At 26.3% G+C, this 27,524-nt stretch overlaps 1 protein-coding gene across 1 annotated transcript in view; it reads left to right on the top strand.

Annotated features, from left to right (window-relative positions):
* Positions 1-27,524, top strand: part of LOC129612139 (uncharacterized protein K02A2.6-like) — a 179,073-nt gene that overhangs the window by 59,671 nt on the left and 91,878 nt on the right. The window contains exon 5 of the mRNA XM_055525653.1: positions 22,798-22,971. Coding sequence (XP_055381628.1) covers positions 22,798-22,971 — 174 coding nt within the window. The remainder of the gene's footprint in view (positions 1-22,797; positions 22,972-27,524) is intronic.

The following is a 27,524-nucleotide window of genomic DNA, read 5'->3' as shown; positions in this document are numbered from 1 at the left end:
AAAGGGAAATTCAAGGTACTGCGTAGCCTAGTGCGTAGCGTGGTAGTCTGATAGCCAGAAGGTTTGAAGGCCAGATTGATCGATGCTTGCCTGGATGTTGTCGTATTTTTCTTTTTTTTGGATTATATTAAATTTTTTTTTTGTTTTGTTTAATTTTTTTGTTTTATTTTTTTTTAAATATATAACATATAAATATTATTATAAAAAGTTTAAAGAAAATTTCCAAAAAAATATTGTTATAATAGTTAAGTATATAAATATGTATGTATATTTTTTTTATAGCTTCCTAACTAAGTTTTTTTAAGCTTTCTATATGAATTGAATAATATTCAAAACTGTAGTTTGGCATATAGAAAAACATAATTATTAAATCAGGGGGGTAATATACAGAAATAAATTTTTCAAATAAGGAAAAGGTTTGGGCATAAATCAAATAATATTTTTATTCAAATATATGTATGTACATGAATGTATTAGAATTTAATATTTTAAATTTTTTTGTTCAAGAAATTAGAAATAAAATTTTAAACACAAACATACATCATTATGAATGTATACCTATTTATTTAAAACTGCGGGTGAACATACAGAAATAAATTTTTCAAATAAAGAAAAGGTTTAAGCAACAACAAAATAATAATTTTATTCATATATGTAAATATGAATGTATTAGAATTTAGCACTTTACAGTTTTTCGCTTGAACAATAAAAATAAAATTTTAACTACATACGTACATAAATTCGTATGTATATTTTTTTAAAGCTTGCTGACGAAACATAATGCTCAAAACAATAACAAATGAAGCATTAATTTTCAGATGCCACAACAGATTCGATTGTTTTGATAAAAGCTGACATTTATTTAAGCTTCTTTAGATTTTCGAACTAAAAATATGTGAGATAATTTTTGAATATTATTTATTTCTCGGTTTGTGTTTCTAAAAATATAAAGTGCAAAAGAAAAACGTGCTTTTGTTATGTAAAAATTTTTTCAGAAAATCTTATAATAGGGCTTTTTCGGGGCTAAAAATCTCAAATTTTTCTGGAACACTAGAGGCAAAACCCTATATAATGCCTTAATGGACGACAAATTTTTAAATTTTAATACAAATATACCGTACATACATGTATTTCAATAAAATTAATGTTTTGTTTATGCTTAAAGCTTTTCTTTTTTTAAAAAATTTATTTATGTATGCTAACCCACAGTTTTGAATATTATATTTCAAAATCATTTATACGGCAATATTTTCATATTGTTATCTCTCCTCTAAAATCACCTTGATTATAGAAATATTCGATACAATGTATTTCGCTCCTTGTTTGAATATTTCAAGTACCATTTTCTCGTATTAAGTACCTTAAATCTCATTTAGATCCCATTAAAGTTAAATATAAGAGCACTCAATCTTTTGAATCGCTAAAAAATCCTGAAATTTCTCGACTCCCATATTTAAAAATCGTGAATTTTCTCTAAACTCCATACTCAAATGTCGTAAATTTTTAACAATAATCGAGACATAAGCGAGAGTTTACTTTATTGCTAACATCGTTAATATTTTTTAAAGTAACATTTCTATACTCTTATCTAGGCGTAAAAATTTCATCATAATATTGTTTTTCCTGTATAGTTTTTAGATTTAATTTGCAATAAATTTTACATAAGTACACTTCCACCCTCACTGATAAATTTTGCCTTAAATGGATCGAGACGAATTTTTGGTGTTTAAAGCAATTAAAAGTATATGTAGATCCGTACATACATATTATACAAATAATGTATTTATATTGAAGTATGGAAAAAGAAGTTTTAACTTCATATTATAACTCCAACATAAATAAATGGATTACTATAGAGGAGTCATAAATGGATTACTATAGAGGAGTTCTACACGTACTAATCAAAAATACATAGTTACAAATTACCCATTATACTTACGTTATAAATTATAAATTGACTTTATTTAAAAAATTTAGCAAAAAACGCGTTTCATAACACGGCATATTTCTTGAGATTTTGACTCACGGTCTTAAGTTACAGAAATTTTTATTTACAATTCTGAGCTTTAGACATTTCTCGCGTAATATCTCATAGAAACATTTTTTGCCAGTGTTATTTTCGAAACGCGGCCTGACCAGGTTTTGAACCCACGACCCTTGGTTAAAGGACCGGTGTTATAACCACTACACCAATGGTCAGGTAGTTAATATGTGCAATATTATGTAATAAATACAGATGATTCAAACTTCTACATTAACATTAAATTAGTTTCATTCATATTATAAATATAAATTATATATCACATATAATTATATATAATATTATATATAACACTATACATAAACCTATTACCAAATTATTCATAAAACTACTGTATACATTTAGGATGAGCAAAAAAATTAAAAGAAGCATAACACTACATGCTGTACGTTGTAAACATTTTTTTGTACATTGTAAACATTGTTACCGACTGCATTGTGTACACAATAAGATACGCGATGTCATGGCAACAAATTTTTCATATCGGGTTTTCGGTGTTAATGCACTTCTCCATAGTAGGGAAGTGTAAATAAACTATTTTTAGCAACCTGTTAGTCAAGAAGTACTTAACAGGCATTTTTATAATATTCTGTAACAGTTTCACTTAACTAGACAATACACATTGCGGTCGGTTATGTGCTGGTCACATCAGATTTTTACATTTTATCATGGCGCTTAAAATCTAAAAATCTTGACATAAAAGTGGTTTTTATCCCATATCTCTTGAACCGTAAAATATTTTTTAATCGTTTGAGGACTTGAATTAAAGCTTAAGAAAGTGACCAAAAAGGGAATGAAAAAAATCGAAAAAATACAAAATAAAAAAATTGCAGTTTTTCCAAAGTTTGAACGCGTGGTGTTCCGAAAGTACATAAAATAAAAAATCAAGTAGTATGTTGCTTTCAAGTCCTTTACCAGCCCTTTCAAAAACTCTTCACCTTTTTTTACGTGTTTTTGTCCCAAGTCCACAGCCCATCTAGAAGTACCCGCAAATTTTCACACCTCAGAGATAGCTATATATGTATATAATTAGTCATGTGTACTTGCATTGCAAGTCTTGCAAATATTATGTCTGTAGTTTTGAAATTATGTTCCATTCTGTGCGTGAATTTACTTTTTTTCTTCAAAAACACACAAGTAACATACATATATATATGTTTGTTTTCTAATAAATAAATGCATAAAACTTAGAATAAGAAAACAAATAATTAGTTCCTTTTAGATCTACTAGTTTTTGAGTAACTTATTTTAGAACCTCGCTTTGAGTTATGTCGCCTAAAATCGTACATTGACAATTAGCACTTTAAGCGATCAATTATTATACACGCATAAAACCCATACAACTAATTGAAACCCATACACATATGTATGTATTTGGATTCTATAATGCGTGCGAATAAAATGTGTGAATGTGTTTAAAAACAATGCTATTTCCTGGCTAAAAAGTTCCAATGTCAGATTTTTCTTGGACCCTACTCGCAAAACCCTAAATAATGCCGTTTTTCCCAGTCTCTAGAAGTACTGGTACTTTTCCACACCTCGGAAGTAGCTATATATATAATGTTGAATGTTAACAACAAAATTAAAATGATGCCAGTAAAACAAATGTTTATAATGATTAGAAATTTTTATAATTATGTTGACGAATAAAACGCGAAATATATTCGTTAACACGATAATTATAACAGATATTATAACATGTTTTTGCACATAACGTACACATTAAACATGACGGAGTTTTGTTCATGTCAAAAATTATAAGTTTCTGTTCACTTTATATGTGAACACAATGAACGTGTTGAATTTTTGTTGTTGTTTTCTCTCGCCTCGTTTTATATGAGTGTATACGAGAATGGTTAAAAATTTTAAGTTCACCAATTCTGCAAACGAATTGAATGTTAATCAGAAAACACATATACGTATAAACATGCATCATAAACACAAATCACATAAATATTTGGCTATTTAAATTAATAAATAAGAACAACAATAAAAAGGGTAACAGAAATATTTGATAAGTATTCATTTCATAAATCATGCACAAATTTCTTTGCTGTTTTAATTTAGTTTGCAGAAAATGTGTTACTACATTATAACATATAACATCATAACAATGAATAACAATATAGAGAATAATTTATTATACAATGTATGTACATGCAAATGTAATCACTTATGCCGCGCAGAAAGCTAAAGCCTATTGAAAATAAAACGAAACATAATGATGTTGTGCAGAAAATCGGTATACATTTTATACAAATATACAATACAAATACGATATTATACATACATTGTATTATACATATGTATATTTTTTTCGTTTTCTTTTTATATGTGATTTCTTCTGCAAGCGTTGGAGATCTTATTTAACCTAATGTTAATAAAAAAACAGACGTAAAATACTATGATTTTTGAAGAGTTATACAGAATATGAATAAAAGAAAGAATTATAAATGTAAACTCAAGGTAGTGCGTAGCTCAGTAGTTAAAGTGGCAATCTTATAAACAAAATTATTAAGATTGATGCCTGGTCCTGTGCGGAATGTATTTTTTTTTTGTTTAATTTGTAAGTTTTTTTTTTATTTTATTTTCTTAAATTTTTTTTTATTTGAAAACAAAAAAAATATGCATATTTAAATGTACAACAGCTGATAATAATATTATTGTAAAAGTTTAGCAAAAATTCGGAAAAATTTTCAAGTACATACAAAAATGCACAGAAAGCTTTAAAAAATATACATACATACATACATACATATGTACGCATGTTTATTTCTTCCTAGCGAAACAGAATATTCAAAACTGTAGGTAAACATAGAAAATTAATTATTTTTTTAAATAAAGGAAAGATTTAGGGAAAAAATTTATTAAATATTGAAATTTGACATTTTAGAATATTTCGTTCGAACAATTACAAATGAAGCATTAAAATTTATGTAGATATCACTAAACATCTGATGTCTTTGAATTAAGGCTGAAAAGCTTATTCCGATTTATCGTCCTTAAAAATATTAAGATCATTATATTTTCAAATATTATTTGATTTTTTTGATTTGTGTTTCTGATAATATAAAGTATAAAATAAAGGTGTGCTTTTGCTATACAAAAATTTTTTCAGAAAATCTTAAAATAGAGCTATTTCGGGACACTACTCGCAAAAACCTATCTAATGTCTTTTGTCCCAAATCTAACCCTTCTAGAACTATCCGCATTTTTTCACATCTCAGAAGTAGCTATCTATATACACATACATATATATAACCATTTTTTATTTTACAAACAAGTTGAGAAATACAGCTATAAACACAAACATAATATGTACATACATAAATATATGAAAATAATTTATTAATTTTATTAAATAAACAAAAAACAAAGCAAAAAATCATTAACAAAGGAGCAGCAACTGTCATTGTTTAATAAAATTTCAGTAACCAATAACTGCAATGCCAATAAAAAAACAAGAAAAAAGGAGAAAACAAGAAAAAAAACTCAGAAACATCACCAATTTTAACAATAGAATTAAAATGAAAAAAAAAAAACAAAAATCGCTAAAATTATAACCAGAATTCTCGCAATGATCATATCATTGTATAAATTAAAAAAAAAATTAAAAAACAATAAGCGTAAAACTGAAACCGCTTAAAAAATTATTAAAAAATTGAGAAATTTGAAAAAAAAAAAATAATAAAAAACAAAAGGAAAAGCTTGCCTTTTATGTTTACCCTTCCTTGTTGTTATTTTTTTTTATCATCTTTGACTATTGTTATTTGGCTGTTAACCTCGGTCTAATCAAAAGACTAAAAAAAAAAAAAAACACTAAAAAAAGCAGCAGAGAAAAAACTAAGTAACAAGAATTATAACAATAACAATAAAATAATAAAAAAAAAACAACGAAAGAAAAATAGGACAACGACAATGACGAAGACAAAATAAATTGACAACGGAAATACACCATGGGGTGAATTTTACACCACCAACTGGTCAACCATACCGTAATTTTTTTTTTTCATTTTTAACAATAAAAACTGAAAATAAACTTATTTCGAAAAAAAATTTATAAATATACATATATGTATATTTTATATAAATATAACAGTAAAAAAAAATAATGCAACGGCATCCTTTATTTTGAAATATTGTGATCCTCAAAATTTTATATCAATTAATTTAATAGTAACGAGGAGCTCATAAAAGATTTAACAAAAAACTTTAAATATTTATTCCAATTCATTTAATTCATGAAGGTAACAAAAATATTTACATAATTTTTATACAACTAAAAATAAATACGTATACATGTAGCGCGGTATGTTAAAATCTCTAAAAACAAAAATAAATTCAGTTTTAGGTTAGATTCAGTTTTTGGATCACGTAGTTAAAAATCAACAATAAGCAGGTACCCGTGTAGATTGAGACATTTCAAAATTATCGTCACTGAACTCTCTTTATTTGTGGGTCACTCCTTTTAGTTTATCTTCGTTGTGTATTGTTCACATTCACCTGATGTTTTTTGGAACTTCGCAAACAGTGAATTCTCCTTGTGAAATCCATGCTGCTTAGTAATTCTTCTATTGTATATGGTAGGCCGTCATACGATATGACAATTGAATACGTATACCATACCTCTTACGCTAATACCATATTTTATAATAATAAAATTTAATATAACACCAACATAATATACATTAATATACGTTATATGTAATAGTAAATTTTGAAAATGACGTTGTAATTATATAATTAAAAAAATTAATAGAATAGTTTTCGGAACAAAGACTGGCTAACTGCGTACAGAAGCCTACTTTTTTTAATTGGATATTGCAATTCTGTACAGTATAAAAGATTGAGAAACACTATTTTATTCAATATATAGTTGACCGTTGTGTTGTATACTTTATTTATTTTTTTTTTTCGTTATTTTCTTAATTCTTATATTTTTAACTCTTTTTAGCACTTTTCCAAAAATTTTTTGAAAAATCTTATAAATTAATATAAGTAAATATTAGCTTTACTCTGTCCGTCCGTCCGAATGTCTGTCTGTTCATGTTTCTGTTTTATTTTTTACAACACCCGTGAAAATAGAAAGCTGAAATTTTATATGTACATAGATCTTTACTAGAAAGTTATTATCCGTAAAAGAAAATTTTTACCCATCTCCCCCCTCTAAAAGTTATAAAAATGCCATTTTCTAACAATTCATTGTAATGAAACCATTAGCACTTTTCAAATTTTGTAAACACTTCAGGGATGGTTCTTTTACCACGGCATACCATACTTGAACTTTAAAAAAATAAAATTGGCTTCAAAATTTACCGTTACTTAAAATCCGTTTTTTTTTTTTAAATTTTTGATGTCATTTTTCTTTTAGACTCCAGCTTTAAAAGCCTAAAAGTTTAACAGCTTTTAGACACTAATAAATAGTTCACTCCTTCTCAAGTGATCGCCCCTCGAAATTTGTAAGATTTGAATTTTTCTCAATTTATATTTCTGAAACTAAAAGCTTCTTCAAATTTCCATAAAAGCAGAAGCTAACGGTAAATGCCCTGCCATTAAAATATATAACTATTTTTCTTAATTCACGGAATTAACTTTTAAAATCGACCATTATGTAAGCGCCTCTTTAATTTTTTTTTGGTTTATTTCAAAGACTGCAAAAATTGTTCATACTAAATATATGCAATTCTTGATGAATATATGCAAATTCCTTTTAAAAGCTGTAGCCTTCACTTGTTGAAGGGAAAACTGCTACATTACAAACCATTGGTTTGATCCAACTTTATTTTTCTTCTTAATTCATGATTTGGTATGGGTAAAGGATATATAATATTGAATGGACATAATTATGGAAACTGAAGGAATATTTTTGTATATCCCGATATATTTTTATAATAATATAAAAGGATTTGCGTAATATTATATTGAAATGGATTGAAAATTATTGAATATTTTATTAATGTTGTACACTTATACAAAAAGTTGTACACTTATACACGGAAATACAAAATGCAGAGAAAGATGCAGTCCATGATTTTATATTAACTTTGCGGCTCGGTCCGGGTTTTATATTTTTACCTATATATATATATAAAAAAAAATATAATCAAATATAATTTTTTTTTTTTAATATTTTTAGTTCAATTAAATTGCTTTAATAACCAGGTGATACCATATATTTGTGAAATAATTTGATTCGTTATATACAGTGGCAATTTATACGAAATTTTGGCTAAAATCGATGATCCTATACGGTCCATACCCATAAATTTGCTAAAATTGGTGATTGGTTCAATATTACGATCCTGTATAGAGCCTTACCCAAAAAGTTATTGCTGTATCACATACGGCCTATCAAACACATAATTCACGTAGAAATTTTCTCGAAGGCAATATCTTACTTTTCAATTTTGAAGCCAGGGTATTTCTTAATATTTTTGTTATATTTTTATATGATTTTAATATTTGGACTTCGACATATTTTATTATAAATGTATACGGTAAAGATAATTGCATAGCAATTTCAATTTCCGCCACAAAAATTTTCTTCTCGCCACTGAGTATGAACGAACATTCTCTCTCTGTTTTGAATAATTATAATTGATTCAGTTTTAAAATTGCATCTCACAATACAATTTATAGTCTGCACAGTATATTTGTATGTATGTAAGTATAAATTTATTTCTTTGCTTTAATTGAATCTATTTATTGCTGCTTTGATTTTGTTGTATAATTTTTTTTTATTAACTTCTGTGCCTTCTTTATAACGGATATATGGGAATAACTTATGAAAATTTTTCAGCTTTATACGCTCTATATAAAAAGTGTTGATTTATTTTTGATTCAATGATCATTTTTTGCTGTTTGTTTTTTTTTTTTCGAAGTAGAGTTTCTGTTTTATTAATCAAAACCAAAATAATATGGCGAATTTTTGGACGATTAGAAGAATAAAAAAAGAGAGAAAAGAACAAGAAGGAAAAGAAGAAGAACAGGGAAAGCAAAATTTTGAATAAATAAAAAAAAAGTCAAGGCAGGTGTTTTAATGTCTTTTGATATAATTTTTTTTTTTTTGTTTTTTTTTTTTTTTTGTCATTTTTTGCAACACATTTAATACAATTCCTTTATTATTTTAATTTTTTTGCTCCACTCGTTGTCGCTGTTTTACTGCTGTTCCTTGTTCTGTTGTTATTTTCGTTTTTATTTTGGTTTTTTGTATCTTAAATTGGATTTCTTCAGAATCAAACAAAAGATTTAACCGTGTATTTTTTGTTTTTCTTTTTTTTTTCTTGTTTTTTGTTTCATTTTAATAACAATATATGTAGACACATATACACATATTTTATATATTTTATATTGAAATTTTTAATAATATTCAATACAAATAATTCTTCAATAAAGGCGAATACAATATAAATATGTATGTATGTATGTATACGCAGAAATGAAATGTATTATATTTCATTATAGTTTTTTACATATATACAACACACCGGTATATAGAATATATGTGCATGTGCATATGTACGTATGTATATAGAATTCAACTATATTTAACTGTTTTGTACAATATATTTTTTATTGTGAAAAGGAGCAGAACAAAAAATAAAATAAATAAAAACTCACTATTATATTATTCTTCTCTTCCTTCAAGGATGCGCGAGCAGACGTCGACGTCGTCGGCTTTACTGTTGCTTTTGTTTCAATTTTTGTTACTTTTCTGTTATTTTTGTGTTTTGTTTTTTACCATTTCATTTTAAAAAAAAATTTTTTTTTTTTCATTAGTTTTCAATTTAAATGCAGATTAACAGAATTTTATTCTGTTTCTGTTCCTTTTTTTGTTTTTTGATTTTTTTAAGTAGAAATATCGAAAAAAAAACTATGTAAGTTGCCAAAAATATAAAAATGCAAGTTGCCAAAAAAAAAAAAACAATTTTTAAAATTTTTGAAAAAAAAAAAATTACTGGTGTTATTAAAATATAAAAAAGAATTCGCACTTTAAAATGTGCGCCGGCATTCGGAAACCAAGTAAAAATGTAGAGGAAAAAAACTTCAAAAAATTGAGTTGTCCCTTTGAATCCCGCGAAAATTAGCAAATAAGAAAAGAATTTGATTTGGTCAGAATTTTATGAAGACATTATGAATATAGTGGAAAATATTTAAAGGCCATTTGTAATTAAAATATAAAATTCTAGCTTATAAATTGTAATATTTGAAAAATAATGGAGAGAGTAAGTATTGTGTTACTGCAATACCTCGGCTAAAATTTTTATTGTTATACAAAGTATTTTTAATTTATATGAAGTAATTTTAGATTTTATTAAACTTCAAAATTGCAAATATCATAATATACAAAATCAGTATACGAGTAATTGTGATACCTCATATATTGATGTTATATACTGAAATTATAAAAGTTAAATAGTATAATAATAGTATAATCAATGATATTTTTTGAATTTCAATTTAAAAATTTAATAATAAGTTTCAATTGAAATGTTATTTCTTCCAACACAAAAAAAATCTTGCAGCGTACTATAGCAGTCTATTCTGCAAAGTATATGCATTTAATATATATATATATATAAACGATGACAATATTATATGTGAGTTCCAGCAATAAACACAATTTTCAATTTGTTCAATTATTAAGTTAAAAATTATAAAAATTTGAAAATAGAAAATTAAATTAATTAATATTATAATATTATTACAGGTATCCTGTAAGTCGTATAACAGATAATGCAGTAAAATAAGAAAGTATTTTAATAATATATTTTGATTTGGTATACAAATCTCGAAAATAACTCATATATCCACTTAGATTAACTTCTTCTATTTATAAAATAATATTTTATATATGGGAATTCAAGTGAAACCATCTTAGACCGGTTTTCTTTAAGTCTATATTGTTGCATTTGCAGAGCTATTATATAGGAAATATAATAATTGATGCTGGACCAAATAACTTAATGGAACGAGACGATTTTAAGATTTTAGCTATTTATATATTGTATTCAATTTTGCAAAATTTCAAGAGAAACCTTTATTTGAATACAAAAATAATTTTAATTTAAAATTTTTTCATTTTTTTTGATGAACAGACGACTACTACTGGTATCTAAATAATTTCAACTTATTTTTTTTTTTTAATTTTTTGACATTTATTAAGAAAATAATTTTTTTTCGTTTTGTTTTTTTTTTTGCATATAAAACGATCTTTTTATATTTCTTTTTTTTTTTTTTGTTAATTTTTGCTGTTGTGATTGTTGAGAAGTATAAAAGAAGGAAAAAATAAATCAAGTTAAAATGAAAAGCGAGTTAAAATAAATGAAAAGAACAAAAAAGAAGGAGAAACAATAACAGTTAATATCCAGGACCAGGACAACACAAAACACACAAAAAACCACCAATACGAATAGGTTGAAAATGAAGAAAAAACGAAAAACAAAAAAATCAAATTGAATATGAAATGATGATCAGAACTGAATATTTTGATGTTAAAAAAAAAATATTATAAGGTTGTCATAATAGTACAAAATTATTACAGAACTTAGGAAATCTTTTTAGCGATTCAATGAACTTCTTTTTAAGTTCTCGGTCCCTGATTGCCGGGATCTTCTGCAGGAAATACCAGTTCTAGCCATCTTATTTATTTTCTGTGTACAAGAGAAGTATTAGTGCCAATAAAAATATGAGCGTTTCAATAACTCAGACGAACGGACGAAAATATCTGGATTGAATTAAAATTTGTTCCTATAGCATAAGAATATATAAAGTGATTCAGAAAGGTATACAAAAACCTATACCATTTGTTAGAGGCTCAAATATGGGGAAAACCTTTATTCTGGACTGGGTGCCAAATCTCAAGGGTTTTCGAGTTACATAGACTTTAAAGAATTTTCACGAAATTTTCATTACATATATGTATGTACGTATAAATAGTAAACCTTAAAATGGTTGGCAACCCTAATTCAATGTATATTTTTATCATTTTGTTTTTTCACTCTGTCTGCTATTTTTCGCTCGGTTTCCTTTTGTTTCTCCTTGTTTTTTTTTTTTTTTTTTTGTTTCTTTTCACAGTTCTTTTCCAAATCTAGCTGAATATTTTATCTCTGTTGTATTGTAGTTGGTTTCTGTTTTCTTTTTTTTATTTATACTTGATCTCATGTACAGTAAATGCATCCTTAATGTATATTTATCAATTTTCAATAGAATTTCAAATCATGAGTAAATAATAATTTATGATAGAAAATTGTTACTTCATTAATTCTTTTAAATAAAAAAAAAGAGCAGAAAAAACTGTAAAAGCAAACAAACAAATAACAAGGAAAAAAAAATTAAAACGACTGCAACAAAAATTACAAATAAAATTCAGAGATCAAAGCAAATAGTTTGTAAGGGAGCACGTTTTCTAATTCATTCAAAAGAGTGTGAAAATTAATAAGAAACTCCGTGAGAGTGAAATATACCGAAGTTTGTAATATGGATTGAATACCGAATACTTTTACAAATATTATATAAAGCTGAAAATTAAAATTTCGTTTCAAAAATTGGAACTTAAATGGGGAAGAGAGGGTTTAAGATTTGTTTTTTTAATTCATACAAAAAGAATTTAATTGTGTTTTTACAAATTGCTAGAATTGTACAAGTTAGCTCAGCTTGAGCGGTTCAAAAGAAGCACCATGTTATAAAGGATATCATACTATATAGAATATAAAAAATATAAAGTATTTTCAGGGTAAATAATGGTGGGCTGGTCGTTGATGGGGCAAATATAAATATTTCTAGAAAAATAAAATTATCAAGAAGAGTCATTTATGTTTATAAAATTTCAACCTTATATCTTAAAGCGTTTAAAAGTTTTTTTTTTTAACAGATGCACAAACGAACGAGGAACGAACAGACGGATGGACAGACAAACATTGAAATTGTTAACTACATCATATTGTTTTCCTTTTCTATTTTATTTCATTGTTTTGTAAATTTATTTGCTGTTTTTGTTCTTTTATCTGTAATCAATATTTTACATTCTTGTTACAAAGGAAAAAAAAAATAATTAATTTTTTAAGCGGTTCGTAGTTAATAAAAAATCAAAAAAAAAAAAATCATTTCATTTCACGTCCATAAGTACGCAAGGAGTAGTTATTTTCAAAATTAAAAGTGAAAAACTGCATTATAAAAATAATATTAGGAATTTTATGCGACTAAGTTACTTATATATAATTTTGATTTACTAATTCTAAAAGATAGTATGCTCAAACACAATGTAGCTATTATGGACAATTAAATAGCATATTCCATACACTACTATTTTTGAATTAGTGTTGATTTTTACAAGTGACATGATATTATAATATCGACTGTAGATTAAATTAAAATTAAAATAATTGCACAAAGCAAAAGGATTCATAAGTTCCATAAGGACAGAAAATTAGCAAAAATTATTGATTGTTCTGCAAAAAAATTATTTTTAAAGCAAATCAATTAATCCAAATTGAAAAAATATTATACGTAAATCACTTCATCCAATCGGAAAGTCAAATATCAATTCAATAGGAAAATACAAAGCAGATCGTTTTAACTCCTTCCGTAATTGGAAATTAAGATTCAAGCAGAAATTGTTGATGAAATAGGTTATACCCCTTTCCCCCTTTAAAAATATTTAAATGAAATAAAATATTTTTGACCGTATTACAAGTCTTTGGACTTTGTAATAATTTAGTGTAAGACATAAAACGCACTATAAGTCACAGTAGTCTGGATTTGATTCTGCAATTTTCGAACGCAATAGACAATATCTTGAAAAAAGCATGTTAAATATTAATTCGCTCATTTTAAATTAAGTTTTTAATAAGAATTTTAAACATGGATTCAATGTTATATTTCCTCCCAAAATTGATGAATTGTAATATTTATGTCTTGTATATTTATAACTATAAGTTTTTAATAAAAACATATTAAATATGAACTGTAGAATAAGGAATTAAAACTGATATATAAATTTTTCATTTCATTGTCGAAAACTTAATATTATTCTGCACAATGTATATGGTATAATTATAATAATGAAAGATATATACACAAACAATATTCTAAGGATTGAATAAAATTCTAAAAGAGAATATAATCAAAGTAGATTGTTACTCATACTTGTTATTCTTACATTATTTTGTTTCTTTAAAGAAGATTCAAATTATTATATACGATAATAATTCTTAAAATACTTTACAAAATTAATATGTATGTAATTGACAGTGTGTTCCATCTAACATCTTGTTTCAAAATGAACTTTCTAACAAGAACAAAAATGGGGATGTTAGCAATAATTTCTATTAAAATAAAAATAATAAAATACTACATATTATCAATTTCGTAAAACAATCGGAATGAAATATTGGAACCCATAACACATAATACGATTCAATCAAAAAATTTTTATAAAATTTCAATTTATACAATATTGCATACGTATATAGTCGTTACAAAATATTATAATAGAAACAAAACTGGGAACGTTAAAATGTTTATGTAGTAACATGATACTTTAATAAGGCACGAAGAGATAGCAAGCCAAGATACAATTTTTAATTAAGAATAAAAAAACCAACGAAGATTTTGATTCCTGAACAAGACTCTAAAAATAATATTAATATAGACAGAAGCTTTTGATTTGTATTGAAGATTTACATCGGGGCCCAGAATAAAGTTTTGTTTACCTTTTAATTTAAAAGCATAGATAGTGCAAAGCTATGTATTTGACGGTAGTAGAAATGTAACAAACTATGCGACTTATACTTAAGAGTAATGCGTTACAAAACAGTTTATATCGTAGAACTGAATACAGAGTTGTCAACTCCACACACCAAATTTCTTTCGCTTGTGTATTTTCAAAAGTGGCTTGAAAATTTTTGATTTTTTTTTTTTTTTGTAATTAAGCACATAAAAAATCTCCCTGTATTCTTTTCATTATTTATTATAAGTGGATTTTTTTTGAGTTTTTATGAATAAAATTTTCTAAACAATAGAAAAAATAATAAAACAGAAAAAAAAAAAATTATTCTTTAACGTTTAATTAGATTTTTCCGCTTAAATTTCTTAAATTAATATTCTCCCTCTCTTTCTCGGTTTCTAATTCTAATATTCCTTTGTCGCTTTCGTTTGTCAACGTATTGTCTTGTCTGTTTTCTTTTCTTAATAATTATTATTTATTCTCTTTCCTCTTTTTATATTTTTCCTATGTTTTTGTTTTCTTCTCTTCTATATTATTATATTATAGTAAGGAATATAAAAGGAAACCAAAATTTTCATTAATATTATCATTTTTTTTCTTTTTAAGCTTTTTGTATAATCATTTCCTCCCGTACATAATACATTTTTTTTTATATAATTACAAAAAATACAAAATGTTTATGTCAATATATATTAGAAATTCATTTCTAAGAGCTCATTTTTACAATATTTGCAAGTTTATTATATACCAAAACTATATTATTGTTATATTCTTTAATCCGAAAAAAAATAAAACAAAAAATAATATTATCATTTTTGTTCTACTTAAAATTTCATTTATTCTTAATTTTCTTTTATAATATATTTATTTATAAATTATTTGGTATAACAGCTTTAGTATTATATAAGTTAAAATAAAACAAAAATATTTTTTTTATAAAAATTTGGAGATATTAAAGATTTAGATTTTCGTTATTAAAGTTGTACATATTTAATTATATCAAATTCTCTATAACAAAACCAAAATCAAATTTTAGCGGGATTCTATATATAAGATAGAATTTAATATCAAATATTTATATAAAATATTGAGCAATTTTAAATAAAAAGTGTGATTTGAATATTTTTTCTGGTGTGCGGGGCGGATGGGTATAATTCCTGTTCGGTTAAGTTCGAGTGAAATATTTTTACTTATTAGATTTTAGAGAGTATAGTTCAGAAACTGTTCATATCATTATAACAATAATAATAATAATGATAATAATAATAATAATAATAATAATAATAATAATAATAATAATAATGATAATAATAATAATAATGGCAAATAACAAAAATTATTAATAATAACAATAATATAATAAAGTAACATTGAAAAAATATCATGGGTGGTGGTCCTTTTGTAAACTTAAAAATAAAATAATTTTTTGCATTTAAATATAAAATCTTATATGAATACATATATATATTTATATGTGCTTTTATAAATATTTTCAAAAGACGTCATGTATATGTATATACTAAATGAAGATAGCTATGTTAAAAAAACATTTATGTACGCACATTATATACATTTTATATTATTAATAATTTATTTTCTTCATGACACATTTTAATAAAAAAAAATAAAGTTGGATCACACCAATGGTTTGTAATGTAGCATTTTTCCCTTCAACAAGTGAAATTATGTTCTGCTTTTAAAAACAATCTAGCTATGTATTACATTATTAAAATTACTTTCATTCATATACGAAATTATTTCAAGGATTGCAAACATTACGAATGAACGATTTATGCAGTTTTTGAAATAAAACAAAATAAAATTTAAAGAGGCGTTAACATAATACTCGATTTTACGGGTTAATTGCGTTAATTTAGAAAAATAATTTTATTTTTTAATGGCATGACATTTACCGTTAGTTTTCTGTTTTTGTAGAAATTTAAAAAAACTTGCAGTTTCAGAAATATAAGGTGCTAAAAATTCGAAATTTACAAATTTCGGGAGGCGATAACTTGAGAAAGGTTGAGGTGCGAAAAAATTTTCTTCTGACCAAATGAACTATTTGATAGTGTCTAAATGCTGTTCTGACTTTTACACTCTGGAGTCTAGAACAAAAATGACATCAAAAAAATGGAAAAAACGAATTTTAAATAATGTCGTAAGGGGGGGGGGGGGGGGGTAAATATTAGAGGGGTGAGATAAGTAAAATATTTTTTCTACGGATAATAATTTTCTAGTAAAGATGAAATTTCATCTTTCTATCTTCAAGGGTGTAGAAATTTTAAAATCAGACGGACGGAAAGACGGAAATTAATAAGCACTTTTTTCAAAATTTTTTTGAAAAAGTGCTAAAACACAACAAGAAAAAAAAATAATCAAATGAAAACCAAAAAAAAAATAAAAAGAAAAATAAAATAAAACATGAATATGATTTTTAATGAGGAATGCAAGAGAAAAACAAAACTAGAAAGATAGATATTATGTATATGTGTTCGTGCTTGCAATTAATTTAAAAATTAATAAACATATTGTCTGGGAGATCCCATAGCACCTTCTTAGAACCTCTGCTCTTACTCGTTGAAGAATCAGAGAAACGAAATGTTTTTAGACTTTGCCCTCACAACGGCGGAGACGTATTTAGACGAGTGGATATTGGGAGCGGGAGTTGTAAGGGCATGTCTCGAACTCAAGAGAAAAGGGGACACAACAGTTGCGATGTAATGTTACCCTAGTTGTACAAATCTACAATCTGAAAAACAAAAAAAACATATCTCAATAGAAAATGCATACATAATATTTATTGCTATGTTTTCTTATATGTATATATTTTATTGAAAATTAAGAAGGCTTTTAAAAAAATACATAGATTTATGCATAAATATCATATATGGAAGATAAGCAAAGATGATCTTATACTAATATTATATTGCCACTGTTGTTATAAAACACACATCATCATTTTATAAACCATCGGTTATATTATTGTAGATAAGTACACAATAATATCATCATCATCAATATTACAAACATATTTTGTACATCGTTTTCAATCAATGACACCATAAGTACAATATGTATAAGAGAGTAATGAAATAAGTAGCTAAGTAAGTAACCGAATAGTCAGCCAATGTTGTATTCTTTTAAATTTTATTTTGATAGTTTTACTGTTTTTCTTTATATTTTAACTGCTTGAAATAAAGAAAAGGGATAACTAACAAGCCGCACCTGTACACTGCCAGAAAAGAGTGAATTCTTCATTAATATTGAAAGCGATTTTTTTTTTATATATTTTTTAAAGTCTTGTTATCTCTTAACTGAATAAAAGACGAAAATATATGGTGGAGGAATTCCATAAAAAATTATTAACGGCAAAGGTTTTCAAAAATAAAAAAACACTTTTTTTAAAAGATGATTTGTGTCAATTAAAATATACCTGACGCTTTGTGTTATTAATGATAAAAAAGATTTCTCTATACATATACATATATTGTACATTCTTCTATAGATATTGTTCTCAGTGAACAATTCCCTAATACACACTCATAAGATCTAAAATAGGAGCATGAATTTGAATATGTATCCAATTTTATGCTGGAAAAATTAATTTAACATCTGACCTCTACCATATATTATGGTACCCCCATATAAAATGTATATGCCCTTTTCCTTAAATTTGTTTCTAGCTTCAAAAATTTATGTCGATTTCGATATAAATTCATTTCTATTTAACAATTTATCGATTTGTATTTTCAAATTATTATTATTTCGAATCCCAAATTTTGATATGAATCGCAGATTGTCCATTTCCGATTCGTTAAAAATACATAGCTTTAATATTCGAAGAAGTCGATTTTTCCGGAGTAAATGCTATGTATTGCTGCGTTATGGCGGCAACACAATTTTTTCTAGTGAGATGTCGGTCTATTGTTTTGTATCGGCTTACAAACAATCCTGAATCTCAAATAATTTAACTAAACTAAAACAAAAGTGCAAAAATTCAATTACTTAAACATCTTTATAACAACAAGACAACGTTCACGAAATTATGGAAAATTTGCAAAATTACAAAATATTCAAAAGTTACCAAAGTAAAAACATTCAACTGCCGCGTAAGATTTACAACATTTATAGGTTTTCACGAGTCATATCTTTGAATCATAACAAATTCTAAAATAACGAAAATAGTCAATCGAATTCTAAAATAACGAAAAAATAATATAATTAGCAAAAACATTGTACATTGTAGAATCTCCTGAAAAGCATAACAATTGGTAGAACTAATATCGAGTCAAATTAAAACTGTGAGGCAGATCAAGAACATATAGTTCAAAATAGAGAACGATGGGAAGGTTCTGTAGAAGCTCTTTGCTGCTTCTTAGAAGGAGTAAATTAAAAAATATCAATTATTTATTATACTAAAATTTTATAATTAACTGAACCAAAATAATAATAAAATAAGTATCGTTATCGTATATGTATACTTGTATGTATATATGTGTATTTATTAGCCAATTTGCATAATGCATATAATTGTACATACAAATATTTTGTAAACATTTATGCATCTTTATTCATTTTTATTACAACATACACATGTACACATGTATGTGTTATTTTGTATAATTTTAGATTGTTTGTTCATTGCTTCAATGACAAGCTATAGTTTTATTATTTTTTACATCTCTCCTTTTCAATTTAAAATATTTACTTGTTATATAATAAGAAAAAAAAATTAAAAAAAAAACTTACTTCCAGGTAAATTTTTTTTCAATTTTCAAAAAATATTAAACAATAAAAAGACAAAAATTTTTATACAGGGTAACTCAACGAAAATACCGAATAGAGTAGTTGAAAAAACCAATCTTCAATAAAATACCTGGCATTCACAATAACATTGCCTTCATCTATTCAAATAAAATATTAGAAATAATGCCCTATATAATGGGCTTAATAATGAAAAATCGAAATATTTGAGGCTATATTCTTATTTAAATATAATATTATTATTATCAGTAAAGCCTTATCGTGATGGTGCAAGCCCTCCCCCCTCCCCCCCCCCCTCTGCCCGGTGTTCGACGGAAACGCCCAAGTGCTATTTTTAGTAATTTTTTTAATACTTTTGTTAGTATTTTTTGACTGATTTTTTAAAATATTTTTTAATGATGACTTTTTAACTTCAATAACAATTAAGAGTGAAATTTTTCGAGTGACTTTAATGTTTCACTTTGATAGTATAAACCTTTGTGAAAAAGTTGCCTTGATTACTTTTTTCGAAAGCTGTTTAAAGTCACAAAAAAAATTCGTGGTCAACGATGACATTTTTTTCTATTTTTATTTATTAATTTTTTCTTTTTTTTTTTTTCAAATCAAAATTTTCATTGGAACAATTACCAAGGAAATCACTCAAAAAACTCACTTGACAAAATCACTTAAAAAATCACTTGAAAAAAAACTCCAACTAAAAAAGACCAAACCCCAGTTTTCTACCATGAGAACATTACCAAAAAATCACTCAAAAAATCACTTGAAAAAGTCACTTTAAAAAATCCTTTAAAAAATACACTAGAAAAAATTACTCAAAAAAGTCACTCAAACTTTCCCGAAGGCGAGCTGTGTCTAAAGGTCTAAACCCCAGCTTTCTACGTTAAGCCGCTTTTATGTTAGAGCCATTCAAACATGTCATTAAAAGTGTGACCGACCGACAAACAAACAAAGCTAGCATACAACATTGGGCTAGTTTATTATTATAGAAGATTAAAAACACAAACCAATGGGATATACGAGTATAATATACCCCACACAACTGTCAATTAATATGGATTTGGTTTTTAGGAATTACGCAAACCCATCACCATTCAAAATTTGAAGAAATAGATTAAGAAAAATCTGCTCATTATACTATGTAACAATGGTGTGTAATATAGATTAAACAAAATGTATAAAATTTATATAAATTTTATCTAAAAAGTTGAAGGTCAACTTTATGCATTTCATCATTACATATTTGGTCATTGCATTTTATGAACTTTTATCACGCCTAAGCAATGTTCTTGAATTAGGAATATAGAAAATAATATTAAGAAGGGTTACTGCATTATCATTAAAATTCATATTTTTGGATTTCTGGATATGACGAAATACTACAGATATTCTAATATTACAATACATGTATTTTTATTAATTAAGTTGGAATCATCTATAGAAACGGAATGAATTTTCTACAAGAAAACAGGAGTTTTTTTATCGTGTCCTTTGTTAGTGTGAATTGATTTGTTCTTGAACTTGTTACACAGATTCAACATTCCACTGATGGGTTCGTGTTTCCCATAATTAGTTCTATGAAACTACAAAAAGATCAATATAACGAGACCTAACATTAGAATTGAAGACGATCTTATTAAAAACATTGGGAGAAATCATAACAGATTTCGTAAGTTGAAAAATGAATACCACGTCCGCTACATCATGTTTCTTACTTAAAATGGGTTAGTCAATCAATTTGAGCCCGCTCTCATAAGGAGGAATAAAAATATGATTCGGTCAAGGAAGGTGACGGAATCATATTTTTTATCATTAGAAGCGCAAATCGTAAAAAAAAATTCTTCTGAATTGACTCGATCCTATTAATATGAATATTGTAAAAAGACGACAAAATTGTGAGGCATATTCTTGATGGGAATGAACTTAAGACGAATACATGGGCTTCAAAATATAGATTTCATTTAACTCCCTTAACAAGCGTTTAACAAATCCCAATGATGAATCCAAATAAATTTATACAAATATAAATGATGAAATAAATTTAGAATAAACGAATTAAATTAAAAAAAATCTTTAGAAAAATGTAAGTTTCGCTTTGTAGGAATTCGGTTGATTATTTTTCTTGATATTATTTAAAATTGGCCCGCAGAAAGTCCAATTTCCAAGATCTGATATATCGCAAAAGTTGATTAATCCGTGACATAGCCAAAACAAATTTGATGGAAATCGGTTCAGCCGAACTTGAGGTACACTCGTGCGCCAACAGACAGAAAGACCGACAGACCGACAAATTGCTAAAAATAGTTTATTTACACTCCCCTACCACGGAGAAGTGCATTCTTACCGAAAACTCAATATGCAAAATTTGTTGCTATCATATCCCTACCTTATTGCATGCACAATGAGATCGGTAAAAAAGGTAATAGCTATCGTGTCCACTCTGATGTTTTTTTGTTTTTGTTTTTTTTCTTTTTACCGGGAGGAAAGGTGAAAAATCTCGATTCAAAAAAATCGGCATTACGGACATACCAGGGGGCGTTTATAATGTCTTGTAATACCTTATTTTAAAATCTTTGAATAGATTGAATATGAGACTGAACAGAGCAGCCCCATAATTGAATCAAAACTTTGTTGTATATTGACAACGAAGAACGCCTTCCCAAAAGCCATTTAAACTTCCTGTATTCCTCTTCGAGTTGAGATCTCTTTTTTTTTATATGCTCTTTCCATCTAAGCTTTGCGTCTAATGTCATTCCCAAATACTTCGCCGTGTTTGCCAACGGAATTAAGACGTCATTCCGAACCGAAAATGAATTTTCAATTTCCCCATTAGAGAAATTCACGTGCACTGATTTCACCTTGTTAAGTTTTATATTAAACTTTCTAGTTCATTTTGATATCTCATCACTGGGCTTTTGTTATTATGTGTAGATTTATTTTCATTTTGTCCAATTGCGAGTGTACTGTATCATCACCAAACGTAGCTGTTGTCACTCCATCCGATTAAGGAATATCACACGTGTATGACAAGTATAATATCGGGCCCAATATACTCCCTTGTGGTACCCCCGACCTGATATTCTTAAGCGAAATGTACTTCTCTTCTTGTGTAGCTCGAAATACACTATTAGTCAGGTATTATTCGAGCAGGCTAACATACTGCCTTGGTATTAATTGCCTAAGTTTTTTTATTAATCCACAATGCTTAACCTTACCAAAGGCCTGGGCTACGTCCAAAACTATGATAGAACATAAATTTTTCTTCCAGTGAGTTTTTTATTAGGTCAGCTATTCGATGATTCTGATTTATGGTTGATTGGTTCCGGCGAAAGCCAAATTGATGATTCGGCACTAACTTTTTACTTTCAATTATTGGCTGAAGCCTTCTCAATAAAAATTTGTATAGCAGTTTCAAAATCATCGGCAACAGTGAGATTGCTCTGTAAGAAGTCGCCTTGTCTATAGATTCACCAGGTTTGTGCAACACAATTATCTCTGTAACTTTCCAAATGTCAGGCACGTAATTAAACCTTATATGCGTATTTATTAGGCGCGTAATACATTGTTATACCCCTTTTGGGTAATTTTTTCAAAATATCAGGCGTTATTAGGTCAAAGCCCGGAGCTTTTTTTAATTTAAGAGGCCTGATTTCCTCTATAACATCTCTTTCGTTGACAGTTGAAATAGTCATGCTATCCCCAACAAAAGCTGATTTCTCATTTTCATGGACATTTGGAGTTACACCAAAAGTTAGAGTTTATCAAAAGCGCTTATGGCATCTTAACAACTTTAAACGAATATAGTTGCCATTTTACCAAATTTCAGTACTGTAATTGAATAGTTTTTAAGATACAGCCAAATAATTTTTCAAGTGTATAGCAGCTACCAGAAAGAGCCAAGTAAATTCAACGACGTTTATCAAGAACATTAGCCCTCATTACCATAACTTCTGTAATTTCTGAGATATAGCTAAATAACTTTTGAAGTTATAGGACCGCTACCGGAACTAGTACCTCGATCATACCCAATTTAAATAGATTTCCGGCATTTACTATAATAAATCATTTGTAAAAATTTGGAAATTTTAGATCAATTAGTTTTTGAATCATCGTTGGGAAGGACGGTCGGATAGACGAACAGACATGGTTAAATCGATACAGAATTCGATGCTCATCAATAACATATATCTGAGTCTATATGTTAGACCATTATTTTTTATTTATTTCTTAGCGTTACAAATGTTAAGGCAAATTTATCATAACCTTCCAACATACGTTCGTATGGATATAAATAAAAAATCATTTCTTAGTAAAGAAAAAAAAAGAACAGTAAACCAAGAAAAGATATAAGAAAAAAGTACAAAAACTATAGTGATATTGTCAGAAAATGATGTGTTCCTCAAAATTAAGACATCTAAAAGTCAGGCTTTTCTCAACCTTTAACCTGTATACTTTTTATTCTTTACATATCTTTTACATTCTTTATATAATATGGTGTATAAATTTATTTTTTTTAGATATTGACCATTTCGTTTTCTTTACATCAATACGTCATGAGGTATTGCTGTTAATTATTGTTATAAATAAAACACTAAAACTTACAACTTAAAATTCATCACAATATAATGTATAGTAACGTATAATAGTATAAATATAGGACATAGTATTATGAATATTATGCAAAATCTGATGGCATTCAGATATAAAATTAACCTATGTCCTAGTTTATACTTTTGTGTAAATCAAGTATTTATAGAATGAATGAATCATACAAGGATATTATAGAAAAAATTTAACTTGATACAGAATTTCTTTGAGATTACGGTCAGAGGCAGAGGGAAGAGATATCAGTATACATTTTATGGGAAAAAGAATGTGGGGCTCTAATTCACACAAGAATGAAAATTTTTTTTACCAGTCATAGCAATTGAGTATGGCAACAGTTTTCTAGGTGTCACATTTTTACACGAATTCATCGAGTGGGACAAATTTCAACTATAGGGCTTTTCATTTTTTTGAAATAAAATATTAAAAATTTATTTATTTAACAGCCAAAGCTATAAACGCGTTAAAGGGTTAACGTATTTGTGTGTTTTTTATTATTGTTAAGTCCACATGGTTTCTTTTTATTCTTTATTAAGAAAAATTTTAGCATTTTTCCTTTTAAACCAGGTATATTTTTATTTTTTTTTTTTTTTTTTTTGAATTTTAAACGTGGTAAGTGATGTTTTAGCTCTATATAAACTAAGAAAAATAGAAAATATCACTTCTTAGATCATGTACAAAATATAAAATAAAACTATGTCATGATTATGCATACATTTTGCATATTTATTTATAAAAAAAATTAAATGCAACTCTATAAGTTTCTCAATTCTAGTTCTTTGCGATTGTTATAAAACCCATAGTTCTTGTACATACTGCAGTGTTAAAAAAATATAGTGAACGTGAATTCAGTTTTGTTTTTGTTTTGTTCTAGAGATTGTGTAAAAGTTGTAATAATATTCACGTGTGTAGGGTCAAAAGAAGTATTAGCATTGCTATACTTTTACGAACATATAATAAAAATCGAATTCATGTATATAGTCATGTAAAGAAATATTAGTATATGGTCTATAATTTTAAAATTTCAGTTTTTTTGTTTTAATTGCCATTATTAAAAGCCTGATGAATTTTCTGGAAGAAATAATGATTAAGCTATTAGTTTCTGTTTATACCTTATTTTTTTAGTCATATTTCATTCTAAATATTGTTAAGCACATTTTGCACTAGATTTTTAGGAGACACTTGAAATGGATTTGACGATAATTTTAGGCATTTAAGTATTTCCTTGTCAATTGCTCTCTTTAATTAGATTTCGTGTATTAAAATTGTTGTACTTCTTCTTAAATGCATTCATTCGTTTTTTTGTGGTTTTGTTTTTTAGTTTAATTGAATCTTTATTTCAAATCTTAATTTAAATAACAACTTAAACTAATCAATTATAATAGAAAATAGTTGGAAAATTTGTAAAATAACTAGAATAGAAATTTAAAAAAAAATCAATTAAGTAATTTTAAAAACACAAATTCTAAATAGCAAATTGTTTCCAGAACAAAAAGTACAGATTTAAAAAACAATCTGCATATGAAGTACAATTCAAATATCGTAGTATACGGGAAAGAAAAAAAAATATTAATTAATACATCTAGAAAATAACTTTTAAAAGATTTTCAATTGCCTCAAAACTTTGACTTTGAAACCAGATTTTAGTTTCTCGAAAGAAAGTATGAGACAATTAAAGAATGCTCCATATATCGATTGGAAGCTTGTTAAAAACTCAAACACCAAAAAATAATAAAAATTACAAAATTGAGACTTTCTATGACTTGGAACGTTAACGAGTCGTTTAAAAAATTGTCAAGGTTCTAAAAAAATAAAGACTTCTAACAGGGAGTATTCTTTTTCGTTTAAATAAGTCAAAATTAGAAGTAAAACGACAAATTAATCTAATGGCATGTTTTTGACTTTTTAATAGCGGCTGCAAACTGTTAAAATATGAGTCACTTCAGCAAACTCTTACATACGAGTACTGAAGTTTTGAATAGAAAATATACTATTGAGGTAATATTGCTTGAACAATACAAAAAAATGTTTTAAAGCTACAAGTCTACAGTTTAAATGTACAAGTCAAAGTTTACAATTTGAAATAATTCTAGAGTAATTTTTACTTATACATAATCAAACACATTATCGTCTGCAAAGGCAGTAGGTTAATTATATAGAAGGGTTGCAGGAATAGGGATTTAATGTAAATTAAAAACAGAATTGGGCTCAAAGCAACGCCCAGAGGAAGAACCCCATACTTGTCAAAAGGTCTATTAATTTTAACTCTTCGTCAACGATCAGATATAGGTAAAACCTAAACCAATAAAGTTTATACAAAAGAATATTATGATCAACAAGACCAAAGGCCTTTGTAATGTCAATGAATGAAGAAGAACAAAATAGACCTGAATCTAATGCCTCATAAACTTTAGAACAGAATTTCTTTTTTAAAATTTAAATTTGACAGAATACATACATATACTTGTTACTTTTCGCAAATTTTCAATTAAAAGAAATTAAAAACAATCTCTTTAATAGATAATATTGACAATGTAATATTTGTTTTCAAAATTTTACAAATTTATGTCAAAAATTTAAAATAATGTAATAATTTTAAAATATTATTTTTTTAGTCCAAAATTTAATATTTTTAAATTTTGGACTAAACGTAATTGAAAGTCCAGTCACATATAGTTACACATTTATGAACATTTGAAGAGGTTCACATCGAATAACTATATGGAAAAATAAACTTGAAAGAGTTTTAAAATGTAAGGCAACTCAATACTCCATACAGTAATCAAAATTTACTCAAATTGCAATAGGTAGAACCTAGAACCATGTGACCATAAGTATTCTATTGAAGAAAACAAGGAAAGAAATCAAAATTAAATAATCTTTTAGAGAAATACAAGAAAAAAACCAAAAACTGAACAGAACGTAAAAATATTTGTTAGAATCGTCGTTCGAAGGCGTTTTATCGAAGCAATTATTATAATTGTTTTGAGCCCATATTATTAGGAAAAACCAAATTATTTTTCGAAACTAATTTTAAATATTAAAGCTATAACCAATTCGCTGCTATATTCATATCGAATGTATATCGTATACTTATACCGTAATATAGCAGCCAATATTTTATAATATTATTCAGCATTTCAGTTTTCATTCAGTTTTGAGTTGAATAAACTACAACGTATATATGTGTATAAAAAAATGTATATTATATGTATATGTATATATATATATATATATATGTATATGTATATTATAAAAAAAAGACAAAAACGCGATGAATTAGAAATCTTTAAAAGAATGAATAAAAACAAAAAAAAAAATTGCAAATCCTCTAACCACAGGAAAAAAAAAGGAAAATAGAAATCGATAACTCCATTAATTTAAAAAAAA

Source organism: Condylostylus longicornis, unplaced genomic scaffold (genome assembly GCF_029603195.1).
Source record: "Condylostylus longicornis isolate FDR11 unplaced genomic scaffold, ASM2960319v2 ptg000057l, whole genome shotgun sequence".
NCBI lineage: Eukaryota > Metazoa > Arthropoda > Insecta > Diptera > Dolichopodidae > Condylostylus > Condylostylus longicornis.
Note: the sequence above shows the minus strand (reverse complement) of the source record. Positions and strands in the feature narration are given on the sequence as shown.